Source organism: Phocoena sinus, chromosome 2 (assembly GCF_008692025.1).
Source record: "Phocoena sinus isolate mPhoSin1 chromosome 2, mPhoSin1.pri, whole genome shotgun sequence".
In the NCBI taxonomy this organism is placed as follows: domain Eukaryota; kingdom Metazoa; phylum Chordata; class Mammalia; order Artiodactyla; family Phocoenidae; genus Phocoena; species Phocoena sinus.
The window spans coordinates 72416621-72438362 of NC_045764.1; the positions used below are offsets into that span (position 1 = coordinate 72416621).

The 21742-nt window shown below is 41.8% G+C and overlaps 1 protein-coding gene across 3 annotated transcripts in view; it reads right to left on the reverse strand.

The window, feature by feature from the left end:
- The window catches only part of TLN2 (talin 2), a 440641-nt gene that overhangs the window by 109445 nt on the left and 309454 nt on the right, over nt 1-21742 (reverse strand). For all 3 annotated transcript variants that reach the window (XM_032622981.1, XM_032622982.1, XM_032622983.1), the window contains 6 exons: nt 21380-21508; nt 20094-20207; nt 17682-17795; nt 9428-9562; nt 7366-7494; nt 6022-6124 (listed from right to left, as the gene is read on the reverse strand). In XM_032622981.1, coding sequence (XP_032478872.1) covers nt 6022-6124; nt 7366-7494; nt 9428-9562; nt 17682-17795; nt 20094-20207; nt 21380-21508 — 724 coding nt within the window. The remainder of the gene's footprint in view (nt 1-6021; nt 6125-7365; nt 7495-9427; nt 9563-17681; nt 17796-20093; nt 20208-21379; nt 21509-21742) is intronic.

Genomic DNA, 21742 nt, shown 5'->3' on the forward strand with positions numbered 1-21742 from the left:
TGGATATCCTGCAGGGATTTCAAATGGAATCCATTTAAAGTTGAACCTGGGACTTCCCTGGTGGTCCAGTGGTTAAGAATCCGCCTTCCAATGCACAGGATGTGGGTTCGATCCCTGGTCAGGGAACTAAGACCCGCATGCTGTGGGGCAACTAAGCCCATGAGGTGCAACTACCGAGCCCACGTGCCACAACGAAAAGCACGTGTGCCGCAACAGAGACCCAGGGCAGCCCCCCCCCCACAACAATAATAATAATAAAGTTGAACCTGGCATCCCTAAACTCCAGCCCTCAACATGCCTGCCAATGACTCTGTGTCTCCATCACAGTGACTCATACAACTCTTCGTTCAGCTATCAGGCTAAACTTAGAGCGGTCCGTGTTGCTTTCCCTATTCCCATTCCTACCAACTTCTAATCCATCACCAACAACCGTGAGGTCTCTTTTTCTTTAATCCATCCTTCACCTCCACTAACAACTCTTATCTGGATGAATGCAACAGCCTTCTCACTGGTCTCCCTGCCTCCAACTTTGCTTCCCTCCAATTTATCAGCACACGAAAAGAAGGGCAAAGTGCATTAAGGGCAATCGAGACTGTGTCGACAGATGCAAATTCTTCAGTATTTTCACATGCTCTGAGCTTCAATTTCAATGTATTTAAATTGGCTTACGAGGCCTTTTACGATCTGATCCCAGCTGACCTTCCCAGCCTTATCTTCTTACTCCCTACCCCCCTGCCTTTTACTTGGATCCTCTCACTTCATTTCATCAGCCTTCTTCTCCTGCCTTTGGGACTTCACGTATGCTGTTCCCAAGTCTGCCACCACCACCTAGTTGGCGCCTGCCAAAATGAAATGGGGATACTTCTAGGACGTTCTTCAGACATCAACTAGACAGTCTGTCATCCTGGATGTTATCAGTATTGGATGATGCAACTTGTGAAGCAGTCTTTCCTTCATTAAAAATCCATTTCATCATCTACACAAAATCTGGCAAGATTTCAGGAATGTGTAGAAGTTCTTGAAACTACATCTCTCATATGCCCTAAGCTTTTAAGAATTTACATACACTTTTCTTTCTCCTTGAAAGCTAAGTGAGTCGTAATAATCCTTCAAACCCCGATCAGGTGTCAGTTCTGCTGTGGAACGTTCCCTCACCCTCTCATGAGGATAGAATTGTACATTCTTACTGTTGAAGGTACTATATTACACTTTGCCATGGTAACTCTTTTTGTGCTCCTACTGTGCTCTTATTTTCAAAGTAGTAAATATACACAGTTTTTGAAGAACCAAAGAGGATTTTCCTTATAGTGATGGAAAGAATAACTTATTGCAGATGAACCCTCCCCCTCAGAGAAACAACTAGAAACTCTGGAAAAATACAGACAAAACATCTGTTTGAAGGCACTGGAGAGATACCAAGGAACCAAGGTAACGAAAGCTAAGACCTTGTAAGAGAAAGAAAGTACAGAGAAGTGAGTACAACACTGCTTTCCCCCCTTCAAGGCATTTTCTAATTTGTAAACTGTTGCCCAGAAACTGAGAGGCTGAGCAAAACTTTCTGAAGTCGCATGGGGATGGGAAGATAAAAGGAGCATAGTTCTGAGCTCAAAAATCAGAATGGCCCTCATAAACATCACAGAGGTTTAGACAGGAGGCACGAAGGGCTACACCCTACAAGGTAAACTGGAAATGGACTTTGCAATATCCAATCAGTTCGGTTCCGCTCGTATTATGGTGATCTCCTTTTTTAACCACCTGCTAAAATAAAAGATTAATCCTCTGTACGGAAGAAAACACAATCTAGAGCCTCAAATTACTTCTACAATGTAAATACCAATGATTAGCATTAAATTAAAAAAAAATCAGAAACATCAGGAGATAAGGTCAATAGTTGAAAACCAAGAAGAGAAAAAAAAAAAACCAGAAAACAAAACAGATAACAAGACGCCTGTAGGTGATCCTGACATTGGAGTTACTGAACCTAGACTTTAAGTAAATGTAAAAACTATGTTGAAGAAATTAGATGACAAGATAGAGAATTTCAGCAGAGAAATGGAAAGTACAAGAAAGCCATCAAAAGGTTATTATAAAACTGAAAAATATGACATTTAAAATTAAAAACTCAATAGAAGAGTTTGAAGGTAGGAGGAATAGTGAGCTGCAGATAAATCCAAAAAACCCCACACAGAATAAAGCATGGAGAAGAAAAATTATGGCCAATATAGAAAAGAGCATAGGAGACACACAAAACAGTGAAAATATCTAACATAGGGGGTAGCTGGAGTGTACAAAGAGGAGAGAAAAAAAGGGGACAGAAGCAGCATTTGAAGATATAGTGGTTGAGTTTTCCAAAACTGATCTAAGACAGCAAATCCCATCTTTAAGGAGTACTAAAACCCAAAGTGGGATAAATAGGCAAAACGACACAAAACAAAACTCCTCTAGGCACAGTGCTTGAAAACCAAAGACTGAGAAAATCCAGAAAACGAGTAGCAGAGGGGAAAACTAAAACCACATGACCTGTGGAAGGGTAAAGTGACAGCGGACTTCACAACAGAAATAAAGGAAGCCAGAAGACAACGGAATAACACCTTCAAGTGCTGACAACGGAATAACACCTTCAAATGCTGGAAGAAAATAACTGCCAACCTAAAATTTTACAACACGTAAAATTATCTACCAAAAATAGAGGCTAAACAAAGGCATGTTAAAACAAACAACAACTGAAAGAATTGGTCACTACAGACTCACACTAAAGGAATTAATGCAGGGAGTTCTTTAGGCAGACAGGAAATAATCCCAGGTGGAAGCACATTGCAACGCAGAAAGGAATGAACAGCAATGGAAAGGTCAATATGGAGGAGCATTTAAACAATATTGACTATGAAACAACTTTGAGGCAGTACTGAGGAGGTTAAATATATGTAGAATTAAAGCACTCAACAACAATGAATGAGTTGGAAGAAAGGTCAATGAAGTTTAAGTGTCCCAAGATTCTTGCACTGTCTAGGAAGAGGTAAACATACTAACTTATATTATACTTTAAAAAAATTGTTCAAGGGCTTCCCTGGTGGTGCAGTGGTTGAGAGTATGCCTGCCGATGCAGGGGACACGGGTTCGTGCCCCAGTCTGGGAAGATCCCACATGCCGCGGAGTGGCTGGGCCTGTGAGCCATGGCCGCTGAGCCTGCGCGTCCAGAGCCTGTGCTCCGCAACGGGAGAGCCCACAGCAGTGAGAGGCTCGCGTACCACCAAAAAAAAAAAAAAAGAATAGGCAGTGAAGGTAGAACTAATAAACTAATCAAGGGAAGAGAAATAGATTTTAAAAAGCACATATAAATCTGAAAGAAAGCAAGAAAGGAGAGATAAAGGAGCGTAGGATAGGTGGGACATATAGAAAAGAAATAGTAACATGACAAATACAAACCTCAATATATCAGTAATTATATTATATATAAACAGACCAAATACTCCAATTGAACGGAAAATACTGTCTCACCAACAAACAACTCCTCCCCCTCTGAAAGAACAACTACATGATACGCACAGGTATGCATGCACACACATGCATTAAATATACTCATAGAGAAAAAATGAAAGTAAAAGATTTATAACGCACACTCTAATGAAAACAAAAACTTCTATGCAAAAAACTATAAAACAGTATTGAGAGAAAGGAAATCTAAAGAAATGTAGAGATATACCACATTCACAAATTAGAAGACTCAGTAATGTAAAGATTTCAATTATCCCCAGATTCAGGTAACCCCGATCAAAAAAACAAACAAAAAAACAAGCGAAAGGGTTTTTTGTGGGGGGAGGGTACAAATTGACAGGCTGATTCTAAAACAGATGTGGAAATACAAAGGGTCAAGGAAAGTCAGCACTAACTTGAGGAAGAATAACAAAGACAGAAGACTCACAGTATCAGATATTAACACTTAGTATAAAACTGCAATGATTAGGAAAGTATGGTACTAAGGTAAGATCAGGCAATTAAAGCAATGAAAAAGAAGCAAAAGTTCAGAAACAGACTCACATTTATGCCCTTAATTTATAATGAAATTGCCCTCAAGACCACTGGGGAAAGGAGGGTCGCTTCAGAAAGTGGTGCTGGGTCAAATGGGTGGATGCCCTGGTGCAAAAGCAACTACACTAGGACCCTGTTTGCCCACATATAAAACTCAATTGCAGGTGGATCGTCGTTCTAAATATGGAAGTAAAACAACAAAGCCTTTAGACTATAACAGAGAAGAATATCTTCATGACTTGGAGAAGCAAAATTTTTAAATCGGACACAAAAAGCACTAACCATAAAGGAGAAGTGTAAATTGGACTATGTTAAAATTTAAGTTCTGTTTATCAAGAAACACCTTTAAAACAGTGAAAAGGTTAAGCCACAAGATACAAGAAATACATATATATGTGACAACTAACTCCTGCAAATAAATAAGGAAAAGGCAGAAAAGTCATATTTTTAAAAAATGGGCAAAAGACATGAAGAGATGCTTCACAAAAGAAGGTATCCAAATGGCTGATAAACTGAAAATAATCCTCAACTGCCCTGTTCCTCAGGGACACGCAAACTAAAACCATAATGTGATTCTACTACACACTCAACAGAATGGCTAATATTGACAAAGCAGATGTGGTGACCAGGATGTAGAACAAGTGGAAATTTCAGATACCGCAGGAAGGACTGTAGCTGAGTGGCCGCACAGCCTATGACCCAGCAATTCCCCTGGGATGCCAAACATGCTCATTACTTGATCTTGGTAGGGGTTTTTCAGGTGTATTCAATTTGGGATAACTTAGGAAGATATACATTTAGGACTTATACTCTCCTCTGGATGTATATTATTCTTTAATAGTAATGTATATTTCAAAAAAAAATATTCAAGCTGTACTACTATAAAACAAAAGCAACAATCCATCTCCTCTTCACCTGATTCCTACTTATAGAGCCACTCAGTTCTTTAAGGTTTCTTCTTCTGATGGATGGATGGATGGATTTATTTAATTATTTATTTATGGCTGTGTTGGGTCTTCGTTGCTGCACGCGGGCTTTTCTCTAGTTGCGGTGAGCAGGGGCTACTCTTCGTTGTGGTGTGCGGGCTTTTCATTGCGGTGGCTTCTCTTTGTCACAGAGCAGAGGCTCTAGGCATGCAGGCTTCAGTAGTTGCAGCTCGTGGGCTCAGTAGTTGTGGCTCGCAGGCTCTAGAGCGCAGGCTCAGTAGTTGTGGCACATGGGCTTAGTTGTTCCGTGGCATGTGGGATCTTCCTGGACCAGGGCTCGAACCTGTGTTCCCTGCACTGGCAGGTGGGTTCTTAACCACTGCGCCACCAGGGAAGTCCTGATGTAGTTCTCATTTTCAAGTAATGGGCTAATATTGAAACTTCTTGTTGTCTCCATTTTAGATAGAAACAGACTTCCGACTATGAGAACATTCTTTTTTTTTTTTGTATCACCAGGTATTTTTCCTTATACATTCTGTTCCTTATACAGTACTCCTGCTTCAGGGGTACCTGGTGTCTCCAGGGCTCAAACCCTCCCAGAGTTTTGCAGCACCAATCAGCTTGCTTCTTGTTAGCTTCCCTATCCCTGGACAACTTTAGGTTTTTATTTATTGGGGTCTCTCAGTTACCACTCATCTGTCTCCTTCCATCTTCGACAACTTCATTGAGATCTTATTTGTTTTCTTCTCTCTCATTTTCTTTGACTTTTTCTTTCTTTGTCTCCTTTAGTGGGATTTCAAGAGACATACACAGTTGCAGAGGTCTGTAATTACCATCTGCTTATAGTCTAATAGGGGTGACTCAAATAGTTTGGGGGAATCATATTTGATTAGTCTTTGTATGCTTAGCATCAAGCCCAGTAACAAGCATGTTGAAAGTGCTTGAAAAATGTATGTTGAACTGCTGAAATAAAAAAGTCAGGTTCATTGTCAAATCAACAAACTCCCCGCACCAGCCCAGTGGTCTGTACCTGGCCTCAGGGCATCACGAAGGGTGTGAGTCTCACCTGTGTAGTGCTCATTGCCTTGAGCAGCACAGGTCAGGAGCTGTGCCATGGAGGAGCCCACTGCTTTAGATGTACTTCCCAGGTCCTGAGCACATTTTTCCAGCTGTAAGAAGATTCAAGGAAGAAGATAGCTTAGAAGAGGTAAATCATCCACTAAAGTCTTAGCCCCAAAATAATGCAGATCAAACTTCTGGGCCTCAACTCTTTCCCACCTAATACACCAATGGCACTAAGAAGAAGTAGGGTGATAGAGGGGAAAGAACCCAGGCTTCAGGATAAACCAATGAGTTCACACCCTGCCCTCTGCTTCCTTTCCCCACTTGCTAGCTGTTGAGAGATTGGGGTAAGTCACTGAACTCTCCAAGTCTCTGTGTCCTGAGATCACAGTATCTAGCTCAGAAGGTTTTCAGAGAATTAACGTAGGTACTCAACAAATGGTAGCCATTAGTATTATGCTTTCAGAAGCTAATTCAGAAGTCTGCAACAAATCCTTAGTGAGAATTAATTATGCCTTAGCAGGAAATGAGCAGACATCCAGCTGTTCCACCTTCCTGGCACGTGGGACCATTAACATTGTTCAATTTGATCATTATACTTTGCGGAGTTCTAACCAGAGGGAAATGCAATAGGAATAGAGGTTTGGAATGGTAAATGAGATTATGAAAACGGGCAAAGAGCTTGCTTCCCATGACGAGCACGTCGTCTTGCTTTGTCAACGGAATAAATAATTCAGAGAATAAAGTCAATAAAGCCCTATGGTAAGGGTAATTATTCAATTACTAGATGAGGACAACATTTTGGAAGAGAACTTCTGGGCACGCTGTAAGAGTTCAGAAAAGCATCAGGAAATGTATGCAGTTTTAACCCCACAACATGTTTTCTAAGAGAGGCATTTCCTTCAAGTAAGAAACAGAGCCTGGTCCACTGTAGCCAACAGTATAACACAGTACACACATTTGTTTAGGTAGTGGATGACACAACCTGGACCAAGAAGCCAGAACTCCTCCAGCTGCACTGGGCATTCTTTTCAGAAAAAGCCTGCAGGATTAGAACACTGGCCTCAAACGCCAGGTCTTGTTTACGGAAAAGAGGGATGAATAGGAACTGATGCCTGGTCATCCCCAGCCACACTCCAGGCAGGTACACACAGGCCCATCACCAGAGGCCCCCTCAGGGCCATCTCTATCATAACACTGTTCTAGAAAATGTGGCTATTCTAGGGCTTTGCATTAAAAACACTTGAAACTGAGACACACTGACCACCCCTCCCCCCAACTCTAAAAATGTCTTGACTTCCTAACAGAGGTAGAGTCCCAGACCCCAGCTGCCACCAACATCTCCTACCGTCTCCCCTGGGAGTGGCTTCAGCTGACTCTCCACGGCAGCCATCTTGGCATCCTGCAGTTCACTCTTCAGGGTCTGCACAGTGCTCAGTGCTGAATCGATCTCCATGGGACCACAGGCTTCATGGGCCTGTCAACAGAGGTGGGAATATGTGCACAACAGTCTGCTCGGGAAAAGCATCCCCAGTACCTTGCAACATATGAAATGCGTTTCTGGATACAACCAATGACTCTCCAAATCTAGCAATAGGAAGCAAGGGTAACAAGCATTTCCTGAGAGCACAAAATCATGCTCAATCAGGACCTCAGTCCTAAGTTCCCTAAATAATCAATTATGTGTGTCTCATAACTGGATATACTTAAATTTTCCTTGAAGCTGTTTATATCTGAAATACATTACCTCTCAAACTAAGAGGATCCTTATTCACTGTGTCTGGGTTCTAGACATGGGGCACCTAGCACAGTATGTGTGCACACAAAAACTTGGGAAGCGTGGGGTGGATGAAGGAACGAATAAACAACTGAACCCAGGACTCTTCAGACAAGTCTATGTCAACCTTACTGAATCTCTTTACAAATTTCTAGATTGTAAACCATTATCGTTCCATACTGAAGGCTATGAAAGATTTTTTTCCTTAATAAAAACTTTTAAGAAAACCACTTCATTCTTGTGATCATCTAGAACAGCGGTCTCCAAATGCTTTGATCACACACCCCCAACACGCATGTTAATAAATTATACACGTAAATGTTAGTAAATTATACACATACAAGTATATTAAATACTGGTGTATCTTAACGTCTTTCTTTTTTAGATAATAGTAACAACAGCAGCAGTACACACTATTTGATTGATTTCTATGTGTGAGTATTACTAGGTGACAATACTGAGGCAGAGAGGTTAATTAACTTGCCCAGGTCACAAAATTAGTCAATGGCAAGGCGAGAATTTGAATGCAGGTGGTCTGATTTTAGAGCCTGTATTCTTAACCCTTACACTATATATTAAAATCATAAAAAGCTCTCACAGAGTCTTCCTGAATCCACTGCACAATGTTGCCTGAGTCCCACTTCGGGGCTCACTGCTCCAAAGCAGTTGTTGGAGGTGGGTGTGTCATTCAGTCACTGAGGAAACTTGTTAAAATGCAGATATTTGGGCTCTATGACCAGAGATTCTGACTGGGGTGCTCAGAGGTGAGGCCCAGGAACCTGCATCCTAAATGCCCCCATGTGATTCCAGTGCAGATGGTCCCTGGACCTCTCTTTGAGAAAGAGAGCTCAAAATAACTTTTTTATTAGATATAACCTAAAACTCTAGATATTTATCTTTGGTGATGTAGTGCACTGTTTATATTACAAATTCAAATCAGCTTCTAACCTTCTTCCCTTGCTCATATATGAGGCTGCCTGTTTCTATAAAGGGATTGTTACAACGAGGAAAAATGAATTCATGCTAGAACTTCATGCTAATACCACATCAAACAGTACAGTAATGAGGCCCTTTGGTAATTAACACATCCCAGAGACAGAAATGCATTAATCCTCAGTTCTGTTCTATTGAGGATCTTGTTAAGGTGAATGCTCCCATTTAAGAGGTGGAAACCTCTCAGGGCAAAGATAATATAGATGATCCTCCAAAGTAGATTTGCTGCCTATATAATGTTATTAAGTTCACAAGATAACACCTGGAAGAAATCATCACTTACTATGCCCACAGTTTACCTGGCACCAAGAAACTGATGATCGGTCTCCCCTAAGACTGTGAGAAATAGACCATTGCTTGTCCCAGGGCAGGGGAGGAGGGGAAGTATGCAACTTAGCATAGCGTAACCAAAGTCATCTGTAACCAGAAGGTGATAACTAAGTCGAGGAGATAGCGGCTAAAAGTGGCAAAAGCCAATCCACACGAGCATATTTAGTGGTCAAGAGATGAAATGGACAACTGCACCAAGAAATATGCCAGGCAGTGTTCAGGCCCTGGGGAGCACCCAGGTCACACCAACAGTAAGGAATTAAAAGCTCCACTCCTGACAAGCTAACTGCCATGACAAGGGTCCACTTACCTTCTGCGAGGCAGTACGCAGCTCTGCCAAGCTGGTGGCAAGGTTCTTGGCACACTGGCTCAGCTGCATGGCTGCAGCCTGGTCGCTGACAGTGGGCACTGCGGCTTTAGCAGAGGACACCATCTTGCTTCCAGGCTGTGGAGAGAAAAGCTGAAAGTAAGACAGCTCCTGGGCAGCAAGAGTCAGAGTAGAGAACCAAACAACAATGTCCCCTTATCAGCCAGAACTTGCTTTGCCCTAAAACAAGGAATATTAAGACCATCTAGTTTCCCCCCAAAATTGCCAACCGAAATCAGATACTCTAGGGCAGTACATTCTAGGAATGTTTGAAACAGAAAGTATGTGTCTTCAGACTGGCTGAATGGATAAAAAAACGAGACCCATATACATGCTGTCTACAAGAGACCCACTTCAGACGCAGGGACACATACAGACTGAAAGTGAGGGGATGGAAAAAGATATTCCAAGCAAATAGAGATCAAAAGAAAGTTGGAGTAGCAATACTCATATAAGACAAAATAGACTTTAAAATAAAGACTACTAAAAGAGACGAGGAAGGACACTACATAATGATCAAGGGATCAATCCAAGAAGAAGATATAACAATTGTAAGTATCTATGCACCCAACATAGGAGCACGTCAATGCATGAGGCAAATGCTAACAGCCATAAAAGGGGAAACTAACAGTAACACAATAAAAGTAGGCGACTTTAACACCCTACTTACATCAATGGACAGATCATCCAAACAGAAAATAAATAAGGAAATGCAAGTTTTAAATGACACATTAGACCACATGGACTTAATTGATATTTATAGGACATTCCATCCCAAAACAACAGAATACACTTTCTTCTCAAGTTCACATGAAACATTCTCCAGGATAGATCACATCTTGGTTCACAAATCAAGCCTTGGTAAATTTAGGAAAACTAAAATCCTATCAAGCATCTCTTCGGACCACAATGCTATGAGACTACATATCAATTACAGGAGAAAAACTGTAAAAACTACAAACACATGGAGGCTAAACAATATGCTACTAAATAACCAAAAGGTCACTGAAGAAATCAAAGGGGAAATTAAAAAAATACCTAGAAGCAAATGACAATGAAAACACGACAACGCAAAACCTATGGGATGCAGCAAAAGCAGTTCTAAGAGGGAAGTTTATAGCAATACAATCCTACCTCAAGAAACCAGAAACACCTCAAATAAACAACCTAACCTTACACCTAAAACAATTAGAGAAAGAACAAAAAAACCCCAAAGTTAGCAGAAGGAAAGAAATCATAAAGATCAGATCAGAAATAAATGAAAAGGAAATGAAGGAAACAATTGCAAAGATAAAACTAAAAGCTGGTTCTTTGGGCAGATAAACAATATTAATAAACCATTACTCAGACTCATCAGAAAAAAAGGAAGAAGACTCGAATAAACAGAATTAGAGATGAAAAAGAAGTAACAACTGACACTGCAGAAATACAAAGGATCATGAGAGACTATTATAAGCAACTAATGCCAATAAAATGGCCAACCTGGAAGAAATGGACAAATTTTTAGAATAGCACACCCTTCCAAGACTGAACCAGAAAGAAAGAGAAAATATGAAAAGACCAATCACAAGCACTGAAACTGAAACTGTGATTAAAAATCTTCCAACAAACGAAAGCCCAGAGCCAGATGGCTTCACAGGCAAATTCTGTCAAACATTTAAAGAAGAGCTAAAACCTATCCTTCTCAAACTCTTCCAAAATATAGCAGAGGGAGGAACACTCTCAAACTCATTCTACGAGGCCACCATCACCCTGACTCCAAAACCAGACAAAGACATCACAAAGAAAGAAAACTACAGGCCAATATCACTGATGAACATAGATGCAAAAATCTTCAACAAAATACTAGCAAACAGAATCCAACAGCACATTAAAAGGATCATACACCATGATCAAATGGGGTTTAGCCCAGGAATGCAAGGATTCTTCAATATACGCAAATCAATCAATGTGATACACCATATTAACAAACTGAAGGATAAAACCATTTGATTGCCTTGTAATTCAAGTGCCTGAGTTTGTGTTTATGATGGTGTTTGTATCAAATGGCATCATGGAGTGCTGCCTGGCTGAAGTTTTCAAAGTCATAAGAATAGAGGGAAGAGGTAGGAGAACTGGATCACATGGAATATGAGAGTACAGATGTAGAAAATTTAAAAAGAAGAAAATCTGTACTGTAGCATCTGGTATCATGTTTATTTTATAAGTGTATATATTGTTCAGATACTAACTAGGAAAAATTCATTAACAATAAATATGCTATGAACTTAAAAAAAATGATAATCTCAACATATGCAGAAAAAGCTTTTGACAAAATTCAACACCCATTCATGATAAAAACTCTCCAGAAATCCAGAAAGTGGGCCTAGAGGGAAACTACCTCAACATAGTAAAAGCCATAGATGACAAACCCACAGCCAACATCATTCTCAATGATGAAAAACTGAAAGCATTTCCTCTAAGATCAGGAACAAGACAAGGGTGCCCACTGTCACCACTATTATTCAACATAGTTTTGGAAGTTTTAGCCATGGCAATTAGAGAAGAAAAAGAAATAAAATGAATACAAATTGGAAATGAAGAAGTAAAACTGTCATTGTTTGCAGGTGACATGATAGTATACATAGAAAATCCTAAAGATGCCACCAGAAAACTACTAGAGCTAATCAATGAATTTGGTTAAGGTAGCAGGATACAAAATTAATGCACAGAAATCTCTTGCATTCCTATACACTAACAACGAAAAAATCAGAGAAATTAAGGAAACTCTCCCATTTACCATTGCAACAAAAAGAATAAAATACCTAGGAATAAACCTACTTAAGGAGACAAAAGACCTGTATGCAGAAAACTATAAGATGCTGATGAAAGAAATCAAAGACAAGACAAACAGATGGAGAGATACACCATGCCCTTGGATTGGAAGAATCAACGTTGTGAAAATGACTACACTACCCAAAGCAATCTACAGATTCAACGCAATCCTGATCAAATTACCAATGGCATTTTTCACAGAACTAGAACAAGAAAAGTTTACAATTTGTATGGAAACACAAAAGACTGCAAATAGCCAAAACAATCTTGAGAAAGAAAAACGGAGCTGGAGGAATCAGGCTCCCTGCCTTCAGACTATACTATAAAGCTACAACTGGCACAGAAACAGAAATATAGATCAATGGAACAGGATAGACAGCCCAGAGATAAACCAATGCACAGATGGTCTCCTTGTCTTTGACAAAGGAGGCAAGAATATAAAATGGAGAAAAGACACCTTCTTCAATAAGTGGTGCTGGGAAAACTGGACAGCTACATGTAAAAGAATGAAATTAGAACAATTCCTAACACCATACACAAAAAGAAACTCAAAATGGATTAAAGACCTAAATGTAAGGGCAGACACCATCAAACTCTTAGAGGAAAACACAGGCAGAACACTCTATGACATAAATCACAGCAGGATCCTTTTTGACCCACCTCCTAGAGAAAGGGAACTAAAATTAAAAATAAACAAATTGGACCTAATGAAATTTAAAAGCTTTTGCACAGCAAAGGAAACAATAAACAAGACGAAAAGACAACCCTCAGAATGGGAGAAAATATTTGCAAACAAAGCAAGTGACAAAGGATTAATCTCCAGAAGGTACAAGGAGCTCATGCAACTCAATATCAAAAAAACAAACAACCCAATCAAAAAATGGGCAGAAGACCTAAATAGACACTTCTCCAAAGAAGACATACAGAATGCCAACAAACACATGAAAAGATGGTCAACATCACTAATGATTAGTGAAACGTAAATCAAAACCACAATGAGGTATCCCTTCACACCAGTCATAATGGCCATCATCAAAAAATCTACAAACAATAAATGCTGGAGAGGGTGTGGAAAAAGGGGAACCCTCTTGCACCATTGTAAACTGAATGTAAACTGATACAGCCACTATGGAGGACAGTATGGAGGTTCCTTAAAAAACTAAAAATAGAACTACCATATGACCCAGCAATCCCACTACTGGGTATATACCCTGAGAAAACCATAATTCCAAAAGATACATGCACCACAATGTTCACTGCAGCACTATTTATAATATCCAGGACATGGAAGCAATCTAAACGTCCATGGACAGATGAATGGATAAAGAAGATGTGGCACATATATACAATGGAATATTACTCAGCCATAAAAAGGAACAAAATTGAATTATTTGAAATGAGGTGGATGGACCTAGAGTCTGTCATACAGAGTGAAGTAAGTCAGAAAGAGAAAAATACCATATGCTAACGCACATAAAACGGAATCTAAAAAAACGGTACTGATGAACCTAGAGGCAGGGCAGGAATAAAGACACAGACGTAGACAACGGACTTGAGGACAGGGGGAGGGGAGGGAAAGCTGGGACGAAGTGAGAGAGTGGCATGGACTTATATATACTACCAAATGTAAATAGATAGCTAGTGGGAAGCTGCTGCATAGCACAGGGAGATCAGCTGGGTGCTTTGTATCGACCTAGAGGGGTGGGATAGGGAGGGTGGGAGGGAGGCTCACGAGGGAGGGGATATGGGGATATATGTATACGTATAGCTGATTTACTTTGTTGTACAGCAGAAACTAACACAACACTGTGAAGCAATTATACCCCAATAAAGGTATTCAAAAAAAAAAAGTATGTGTCTTTTGGGGTGGAGTGGGGAGTAAAATTGGGCTAGTGGCTTGAAATTCTTATTTAAAACAGATTTGAAAGGGAGTTTCTTATTAAATATGTTTGTGCTTCTTGGAATAGCTCTTTAATCTGTGTCTCAAATATATGTAATAGACTACTTAGAAAAATACAGGGACACAAAATGAAACGAGTGACCTCTCACATCTCAGAACCCAGGACAATTTGACCATGCATGGGTGTCTATGTGCAGGCACATATATTTTCAAAAGTAAGATAATACTATTTATTCTGTTTTCCAATCTCCTTGTTCCACATAGTCTATCTTTTTCATAGCTATGTTAATACCCTGTGTATACATCAGTTATCACTTTTCAATCCTGTATTTTAAGTAGCTTTCCATGTTTTCAAATATAATAAACAATGATATGATAAACACCTATGTAACTAAAATTTTGTACACGTTCATAATTTTTTTGTATAAATGTTTCTGGACCAAAAAGCACACATAATTTTAAGGTTTTTAATATGTATGCTATACAACGGCTCTTAGTAAAGCTGTAACAATTTAAGTGCCAGATCATAAATACCAAGGACACAAGTTAATCTTATTAATATTTAAGGAATTCATGAGAATTTATAAGAAAAATCAGCATGAGTATATAAAAAGCATGAAGAGACAAGTTCACATAATAAAAACAAATAACTGAAACATGAAAAATGTTTAACATTGTGAAAATCAAGGACATGCAAGATCAAATAATAAAAACTTAACCAAGTAAATTGGCAAAAACATTTCAAAAAAATGATTGACTTCCCAACTTGGAAAAGAGGTATTAAAAAGTGTGCTCCAAAATGCAAATGAAAACTACAATGAGGTTTCACCTCACACCAGTCAGAATGGCCATGATCAAAAAATCTAGGGCTTCCCTGGTGGCGCAGTGGTTGAGAGTCCGCCTGCCGATGCAGGGGACACGGGTTCGTGCCCCGGTCCGGGAAGATCCCACATGCCGCGGAGCGGCTGGGCCCATGAGCCATGGCCACTGAGCCATGGCCGCTGAGCCTGCGCGTCCGGAGCCTGTGCTCCGCAATGGGAGAGGCCACAGCAGTGAGAGGCCCGCGTACCACAAAAAAAAAAAAAAAAAAAATCTAGAAACAATAAATGCTGGAGAGGGTGTGGAGAAAAGGGAACCCTCTTGCACTGTTGGTGGGAATGTAAATTGATACAGCCACTATGGAGAACTGTATGGAGGTTCCTTAAAAAACTAAAAAAAGAACTACCATATGACTCAGCAATCCCACTACTGGGCATATACCCTGAGAAAACCATAATTCAAAAGGTCACATGTACCCCAATGTTCATTGCATTGCAGCACTATTTACAATAGCCAGGACATGGAAACAACCTGAATGTCCAACGACAGATGAATGGATTAAGAAGATGTGGCACATATATACAATGGAATATTACTCAGCCATAAAAAGGAATGAAATTGGGTCATCTGTAGAGATGTGGATGGACCTAGAGTCTGTCATACAGAGTGACGTTAGCCAGAAAGGGAAAACAAATATCGTATATTAACGCATACATGTGGAATCTACAAAAATGTTACACATGATCCTATTTGCAGGGCAGGAATAGAGGTGCAGACGTAGAGAACAGACATGTGGACACAGAGGGGGTAGGGGAGGGTGGGACGAATTGGGAGATTAGGATGGACATATATACACTACCATGAGTAAAATAGGTAGCTAGCGGGAACATACTATAGAGCACAGGAAGCTCATCTCAGTGCTCTGTGATGGCCTAGATGGGTAGGATGGGGGGGAAGTCTAAGAGGGAGTGGATATATGTATACATATAACTGATTCACTTCATTGTACAGCAGAAACTAACACAACGTGGTAAAGCAATTATACTCCAATAAAAAAATAATAACCCCACATTTGAATCTAAAAAAAGAGTGGCTATGTGTATATGTATAACTGATTCACTTTGCTGTACACATGAAACTAACACAACATTGTAAATCAACTATATTCCAATAAAAATTAAAATAAAATAAAACAAAGAGAAAAAAATAAATAAAAAGTGTGCTCCATATGTTGCTAGTTGTAAATTTAGATTCATTCATCCTTCTGGAAGGGCAATTTTACCACATGTATGAAAAGAGTTTAAAATGTAAACTTTAAAAAAAGTTTAAAACTTGTTGATCTGCTGATTCCATTTCTATTTATCTCTGACTCTGGCTTTATTCTTGTTAAGATCTGATTCGTCTACAGTAGCAAACTTAAAAGAACAAAAGAAACAGGAAAAACAAGGGCAGGGACAGTGACCCCTGGACCATGTCCACACTGTACTATCATAAGACCCGATGATCCTGCCAGCAGTGGGACAACACAACTGATTCTAGGACCTGTAACCACCTACAGCAGAAGACAAACAACTTGTCCAAGCCACAATTCTCAATGTCCCAAAGATAAAAATAACCTGCTTGCAATTCTAGTTCTAGTAATTTACCCTAAGGAAACAATTCAAGAGGAGCACAAAGATTTGAGCACACACCAAGATTTTTTTTTTTCATCATATCACAGGTTGTTTATGACGGCAAATAATTGAAAACAACCTGTATGTCGAATGACAGAACAGCTAAACAATGAGTATAGTATATGAGAGAATATGACTCAAATTCACAAATATTCATAATATAAATGTTAATGTGAAAAACAGTCAATACACAGTGAATCCCAAGAGAATACATACATACATAAATACGTTTGTATATGTATGAAGATAAAATGTGAGGAAGCACAAACATTTCATGTTGTATCCCTGCATGTTGGAGCTATGGCTCTTGAAGAATTAACCAAATAGAAGTATCACTGGGTCCTGTAATTACAGATCTGAATAGACAGGGACGAGGAAGAAACTTGCCAAACCACATGGACTGTTTAGGAGATCCAAGTAGACAAAGTGCCGAGAGATGTGAAAGAAGTACTTACAAAGGGAGTGTTCACAACTTAATATTCACATTTTATATTTAATTAAAAAGAAAATGAACCTAGCCATACTTCACAAAGATTGACAATACTTACTAATTCTATATTTGCCACAAGAAACCACCACACCTTTGGAGAAGATGCACTCACAGATTCTTATTTCCCTGGCTATGAATAATGGCATGAGGTATTCTGGAAACTAGCACACCTAAAGCAATACTTACTACTATACTAGGCTGTTTGTCAAAAAGTGCAGCTTATTTCATGGTTTCCCTCACGGAAGAGAAATACAGAGAGCAAAATGGATAATGTGCCATCTCCTGGGGCAATTTCCCTGCATATCAGCATCTTGCTTTGCCAAGCTGCATCTCCCTCTCCTGAAACTGCTTCCAGGTCTGCTTACTGCAAAGACTTTGCTCTGGCTCCGGAATCTGTGAAGTCCTCTCCTTAAGGATAAAGGGCACCCCCTGCCCAGTGGGCAGTGGGGTGGGGGTGGGTTGAGGTTCCGGGGAAGATGGAGGTGAATGTTTCCGTGGTACCTGGAGGAAGTTCTGGCTGGAGATGATGAGTGCCAGCTGGGCACTGAGATCTTCTGCTTGGGCTTGGCTCCCTCTGACCCCCTGGACCAGCTGAGGGATGTGATCAGCCACCGCCTACAGGAAGCAAGGAAAATGAAAACTGAGCACACCCAGGATGGTGACGTACCAAAACGGGGTGTGTGGGGAAATGCCCCCAGTGATAATGTTCTGTGGATGTGCCCTCCCTCCTGGGGGTGCCCGGCCCAGACCTTGGATTCACTCAGCAGCTTTAGCCCGTTGGGTCCTTGCCAACACTGATGCCAACACAGTACCTGTGGGTAGGCTCCTCCCACACATGCTCTTCCCTGTGGTCCCCCCGGTCCCAATACACGCAGCACAAGGTGATTCTCCATATCGAAGCCTTAAAACAATTTCCCCAGTTGCAGCTCACACCATCCTGGCTCGTTAGTGTTGAAAACCCTAGCATCCAAGAATCTATCCAATTCACAGGTAGATAAACTCAATTCATATGGTCCAGTGATCAGAAGAAAGTGAGAGAAGCACTCAACTAACAGCATACTTCAGCATTTCGATATCTGACTTTGCGGGTATACGTTCCGTCTGTCAGCTTTCATGTCACTGTGGTTCCTCTCTTCCTGTATTCTCACTCCTCAAATGGGAAAACCCAATGCCCGGGATAGGGGAGGGAGGACAGCATCCCAAGGTGAGACCACTTGAAAGTGACCGTCTTCCACGGTGCCTAGGAGATGCTGGCTTTTTCCCTCTCTACAAGGCCTCTGGCTTGTCCCTTTGCGCCACACCACATCTGACCAACCAGGCCCTCAGAGGCCATGGCACAGTGACCGTCACTACTAAGGAAGGGCCCAAGAGCAGCCCACCCTGGTGACATGTTCTTTTCAGGAGGCCATTCCAGCAAGAATAAAAAAAAAATTTCGGGCTTCCCTGGTGGCGCAGTGGTTGAGAGTCCGCCTGCCGATGCAGGGGACACGGGTTCGTGCCTCGGTTCGGGAAGATCCCACGTGCCGTGGAGCGGCTGGGCCCGTGAGCCATGGCTGCTGAGCCTGTGCGTCTGGAGCCTATGCTCCACAACGGGAGAGGCCACAACAGTGAGAGGCCTGCGTACCGCAAAAAAAAAAAAATTTCCAGGAGAATTTCCCTCGCATCCTCTTCTGCTGGCTCCAGGAACTTGGCCCACTTTACCTTCTGCACTGCAACTTGATAAGCAGTAATGCTTTCATTCCCTGACAGAGATACCCACGGGCTGAGTATGTTCTGTTTGTTCATAAAAAGTAGGGGGAAGGTTCATACTATTTTCCTGGACACAAGTAGCCTGTGCTCCCTGATAAGGGGAAATGCCATTTTGCTACCCCTGCTGGCGGCTGAAGCCAGGCCCCAACTGGAAACCAACTCCCTCCGCAGCAGGGGCCTGGCTCTCAGGAAAAAACCCCTCTTTACATGCACAACCCCGAGGACAGGGTCCTCCTGCATTGCTGAGGCTTTTCCACCAGAGCAAACTTGCTCCGCAGGGAGGGGCTAGCCTCAGAGAACTGGGATTCAGGACGTGGAGGGCCCTGGGTGGCCTCCCCACAGGAGTAAAGCCATTTTTGAAGTAGAAGCAGCAACACCCCTCACATGCGAATGGTTTCACAGAGGAGATTTGAGAAAGGAGAGAGAAGGCTCAGAGCCCACGTAAATCCAAGATGCCTCTGCACCCAGCTCCCACGGCGAACCGCAAGCACTGCAGGGAACTTCAGTCAGGCATGGTGCCAACATGTGGGCGATGGCCAGGCAATGAGATGTGCCTTTGGCACCACTCGGGGCTCTCCCGGGACAGTTAACTCTGGGCGCTCAGAGAAGGCGGCAGAGGTGGACACCCTCTGCGGCACCTTGGCTTCAAGCGCGGCATCGGCGACAGGTCTCGGAAGATCAGTGAGGCAACCACAGAAAGCACCAGAGCGCAACAGCGACGAGGCCAGACAGGATGAATAAATCCTCAGGTGCCATCAGTGCAAAGCAGGAAGTCACCCCTGCCATGACGAGTGAAGACTGAACACAAAGGCCGCCATTCAAAGGGAGGAAGGCACTCTGGAAATTCAATGCTTCATTACGGTTTCAGAGCCCTCAATGGCCTTGTCATTGATCCTCCTTGACTTGTGCTCTCAAAAAGAAGGAAAAGAATCTAGACAAAGGAAAGACAATGCTGGGAGAAACATGTTCTCTTTCCAAACACAGGCCATTCGCTTAACAGACAAAAACCAGACGTGTGTGTGTACACCTGGAACATGGGAGCCGGAACAAACTGGATTAGGAGCCTGGATGATCAGTCTTAACCGAATTACCAGGGCACTGGGCGCTCTAATGTTATCAGGGTCTCCTCCAGCAGACCTGGCTCTCTGGCAGCTGGTGCCTCACCTTGCAGCTCTGGACCAGCTGCTGCTGGGCCGCGGGGTTCTTGTTGGACACAGCCGCATTCTGGGAGGCGGCGATGGTCTGCGTGGCTGCAGCTGCAGCCTGCTTGGCTGCAACCTGGGGAGGACAGTAAGAGGAGGTGAGGCAGGGTTCACACGTGCAAACACACACACACACGCACATTGATATAAATCCCCTCCACTAAAGGGGGTCACCGCACGGCTCCAAGAAAGGGCACACCAGGCACAGACTCCGCCCTTTCAGCACCAATGACATTCTAACCTAGCCACGCCCTGTTGTCTTCCTTTGGTTTAAGTACCCTGGGACAATTGAAAAAGACAGGCTCAAGTGCCGATGTTCATCTGTCATTTCTCAAAAAGACAAGGGACGAGTCCCAGGACCGCGATGCCACTGATAAGCGGCACTAAGTCTAAATGTTTTAGGATAAAAACATTTCTCTCACAAGAAGCATGGGCTGCTCTCTGGGTCAAGCACCAAGCACAAACACTGGGGCTCCTGACTTGCCTGGGCTCAGAAAGGCCCAGATGTCCCCACTGGCGTACTTAATCGTGTTTAGTCTCTAGTCTCCCTCCACAGACAAGGAGGTCAGCTTTCCTCCAGAACTCAGCAGATTACACATGGAGGGATTCCTCACTAGAGCCAAGCTCTGGCCTCTAATGCCCCCAAATTTTAGTCTAAGAATCTCCCGTGTACATTTGTGAGAGAGATTTATTTTCTTACAGAATTTGTGCCTATTACTTTTTTTTTTCCCGAGAATAAATAAGCATTCTGAAATACGACAGAAGTATTTATTACTCCCTTCCAAACCTATTTATCCCCATCTCCAGTCTTCCGAAGTTCCTATCATCTACTGGGATTCGTGAAAGAGTATTACCTCCAACAATATATATACATTTTTAGCTAAAGGTCCTTTCTGAACATGTACATCCCTTAATGCCAGGAAAAAAAAACAACAAAACAAACCTGGTTCCTCCTGAAAGAAAATTTGAATTCTGTTCAAGAATGTTAAACTCTGAAAAGATTCTGGCATTGTGCAACCGTGAACTGAAGCAGTTTTTCAAACTGTGTCAACGGACCTAAACCACTGAACATAAATGTACAATGTCCCTAAACCAGCCGTTCAAGTTCCTCACGGCACCTAAAGCATTAAACTGCATCGTCTATCTTGATTTAGCTTCCTTTCTAGGGGCACTGCCTTATGAATTCGCTTATTCTTTCAATGGACTCTATGCAAATCTAAAACCTGGAAAACCAGCCTCTTTACTGACCTCCAGTCGGTTGACGATTTTTTTCTTAATAGCATTCTGGGCTGCGGCGTTGGTTGCCACCCGGAGACCTTCTGCAGCTTCTCTCAGCCTTTGCTGCTGGTCCTCGTTCTCAGGGTTGGCTGCAGCTCCCTACGAAGGTGAAAAGAAAGATTCCAAGAGGTCCAAGGGGCAGCATGCCACAGACGCTGAATTCATGCCTTCAATGTTACTTTTTCCTACGAATACCAAGTAACAGGAAGAGAGAAGCCAAAGCAGTATCTTTATGATAAAGATGTTTCCTCTCACAACAAAAAAATATCTACCAGGGGATGTTGCCAAACTGCACGGCTGAACAAGAAAAATCCAATAATAATTAAATTAAAT